Genomic DNA, 1860 nt, shown 5'->3' with positions numbered 1-1860 from the left:
CAATGGTGGCCCCCCCCCCCCCCCCCCTTGTGGCACCACTGGAGCGGTTCCCTCTGATGTCAGATCTTCAGCTTCCTATAGGAGGAAAGAATGGAACCTCTGTGCTGATTTTTTTATGGCTGTCCCCATTGGGAAGATCCACGCCCAGTGGCGTCACAAGGGGGGTGCGGCCCGGGTGACACCATTGGAGGGGGGACACCAAAATAACTCAGTCATTTTGGTGTCACCCCCCTCTGAAAAGTCGGGTGCTCGGTCATGGGCCGAACGCCCGACAGTATCAGGAGAGAGGAGGGGACCCGGCGGCATACCTCATCCCGCCGGGTGGCTGTTTCCTCCTCTCTCTGCCGGCGTCCATCACCAAGATGGCCGCCGACAGGTATCAGAATACTGACGCGCGATGATGTCACGCGCATGCGCAGTGACGTCTCTGCGGGGCGACACTCGGTTACCGCTCCTGGTGTCACCCAGCCTCGGGACGCCCCTGTCCACGCCCCTCCTGTGCTGGTGACACCCAATGACATAGGTCAGGTGATCACCAAGGAAGCTGACAACATGGTTCGTTCTGCAGGTAAACCATTGCAGTGTTGTCACCGGGGAGTCTTCGATGGACTTGAAGTGAAAGACAAATCAAAGCCCAAGTCCCAGCTAACATGTTTCAGCAGTTACGGCATCTGATTTCGTTTTCTTTTTTTGGGGGGGGCACCCCTGAACATGGTGAGCACCCCCATTAGTGTCATATGGTTTAACTGTCATTTTTGTCAGACAGCTCGGCCTGCAAGTAAACCTCGGAGAAAAAAAATGAATCAGGACCGAACGCCGAGCCCTCCAGCTGTGGGGTGAAACTACAAATCCCATGATGCATCTCTCTCCGGGAGTCGTGTCTGTGAGAAACTTGCAATGCCTCATGGGATTTGTAGTTCCACCGCGTGCTGGAGGGCCCGGAGGTCGGCTATCCTTGAGCTAAACTCCCTGGACAGAGGGTGACAACGCCGAAGTGATTTCACTGCAGAACGAAGAGGGTTGTCACCCTGCTGAAGGAAGCTGAAAAATCAACAGATCCAATGGCGGGGTCAACGGGTGAAACTAAATGACGGGGAGGACTCAGATATGTTATTAGCGCTGACGGACTCCATCACACGTCACATGGTTACCAGTCCGGGTCACTCACCTTTATACTCATATCTACCGACTCCCCCAAACTGTCCACAGAGTCCCGATATGTCTGGATGTAGCCAACGCTGAGCGCCGTCATCTGGGAGGGAGACAACATGTCATTAAATGGACAAGTCACATGACAGCAGCTGCCTAAACTAAGATGATGTCATCAGACTGCAGCAGGCAGGAGGAAGCATTTCCTCAGTCTCCCCTCCCCCAGTGATCAGTCTGCTGCAGGCAGGAGGAAGCATTTCCTCAGTCTCCCCTCCCCCAGTGATCAGCCTGCTGCAGGCAGGAGGAAGCATTTCCTCAGTCTCCCCTCCCCCAGGGATCAGTCTGTAACGTTGTATGCAGTCACAGGGTGAGAGGCTGCAGCAGGGGGCTGATCTGTGTCAGACATTTGTTTGTTAGCCAATAACTGCACTTGTAGATGGTGACTCGGGATGATTCCTGAACAGAGATGGCGCCGTCCTCTTGGCCCTGCCGGGGAGATACTTGGGGACTCACGTTTTGGATGGTGCCGTTGAGGCTTTTCATCATCTGATCCACCTTCAGGGCGACATCTTGTGTCAGGATCTCCAAATCCTTCAGGACCTCGACATCGATGGGCGGGATGTCGGCTCGGCTCCTCTGCAAGGCCTGGCGCCGGACTCCGCCCTCCCCTGAAACGCCAAAGCAGCTCCGTGTCATGTGACCGCCAACCCC

General features: G+C 55.5%; 1 protein-coding gene across 1 annotated transcript in view; it reads right to left on the bottom strand.

The window, feature by feature from the left end:
- BORCS6 (BLOC-1 related complex subunit 6) overlaps window positions 1-1860 on the bottom strand; it is a 2848-nt gene that overhangs the window by 511 nt on the left and 477 nt on the right. Inside the window, exons 2-3 of the mRNA XM_018565447.1 lie at window positions 1663-1817; window positions 1165-1252 (exon numbers count right to left, since the gene is read on the bottom strand). Of these exons, the coding sequence (XP_018420949.1) occupies window positions 1165-1252; window positions 1663-1817 (243 nt within the window). The remainder of the gene's footprint in view (window positions 1-1164; window positions 1253-1662; window positions 1818-1860) is intronic.

This window comes from Nanorana parkeri, unplaced genomic scaffold, assembly GCF_000935625.1.
Source record: "Nanorana parkeri isolate BGI_ZX_2015 unplaced genomic scaffold, ASM93562v1 scaffold847, whole genome shotgun sequence".
Classification (NCBI taxonomy): Eukaryota; Metazoa; Chordata; class Amphibia; order Anura; family Dicroglossidae; genus Nanorana; species Nanorana parkeri.
The sequence above is the reverse complement of the archived record's forward strand: the minus strand, read 5'-3'. Positions and strand labels throughout refer to the sequence as shown.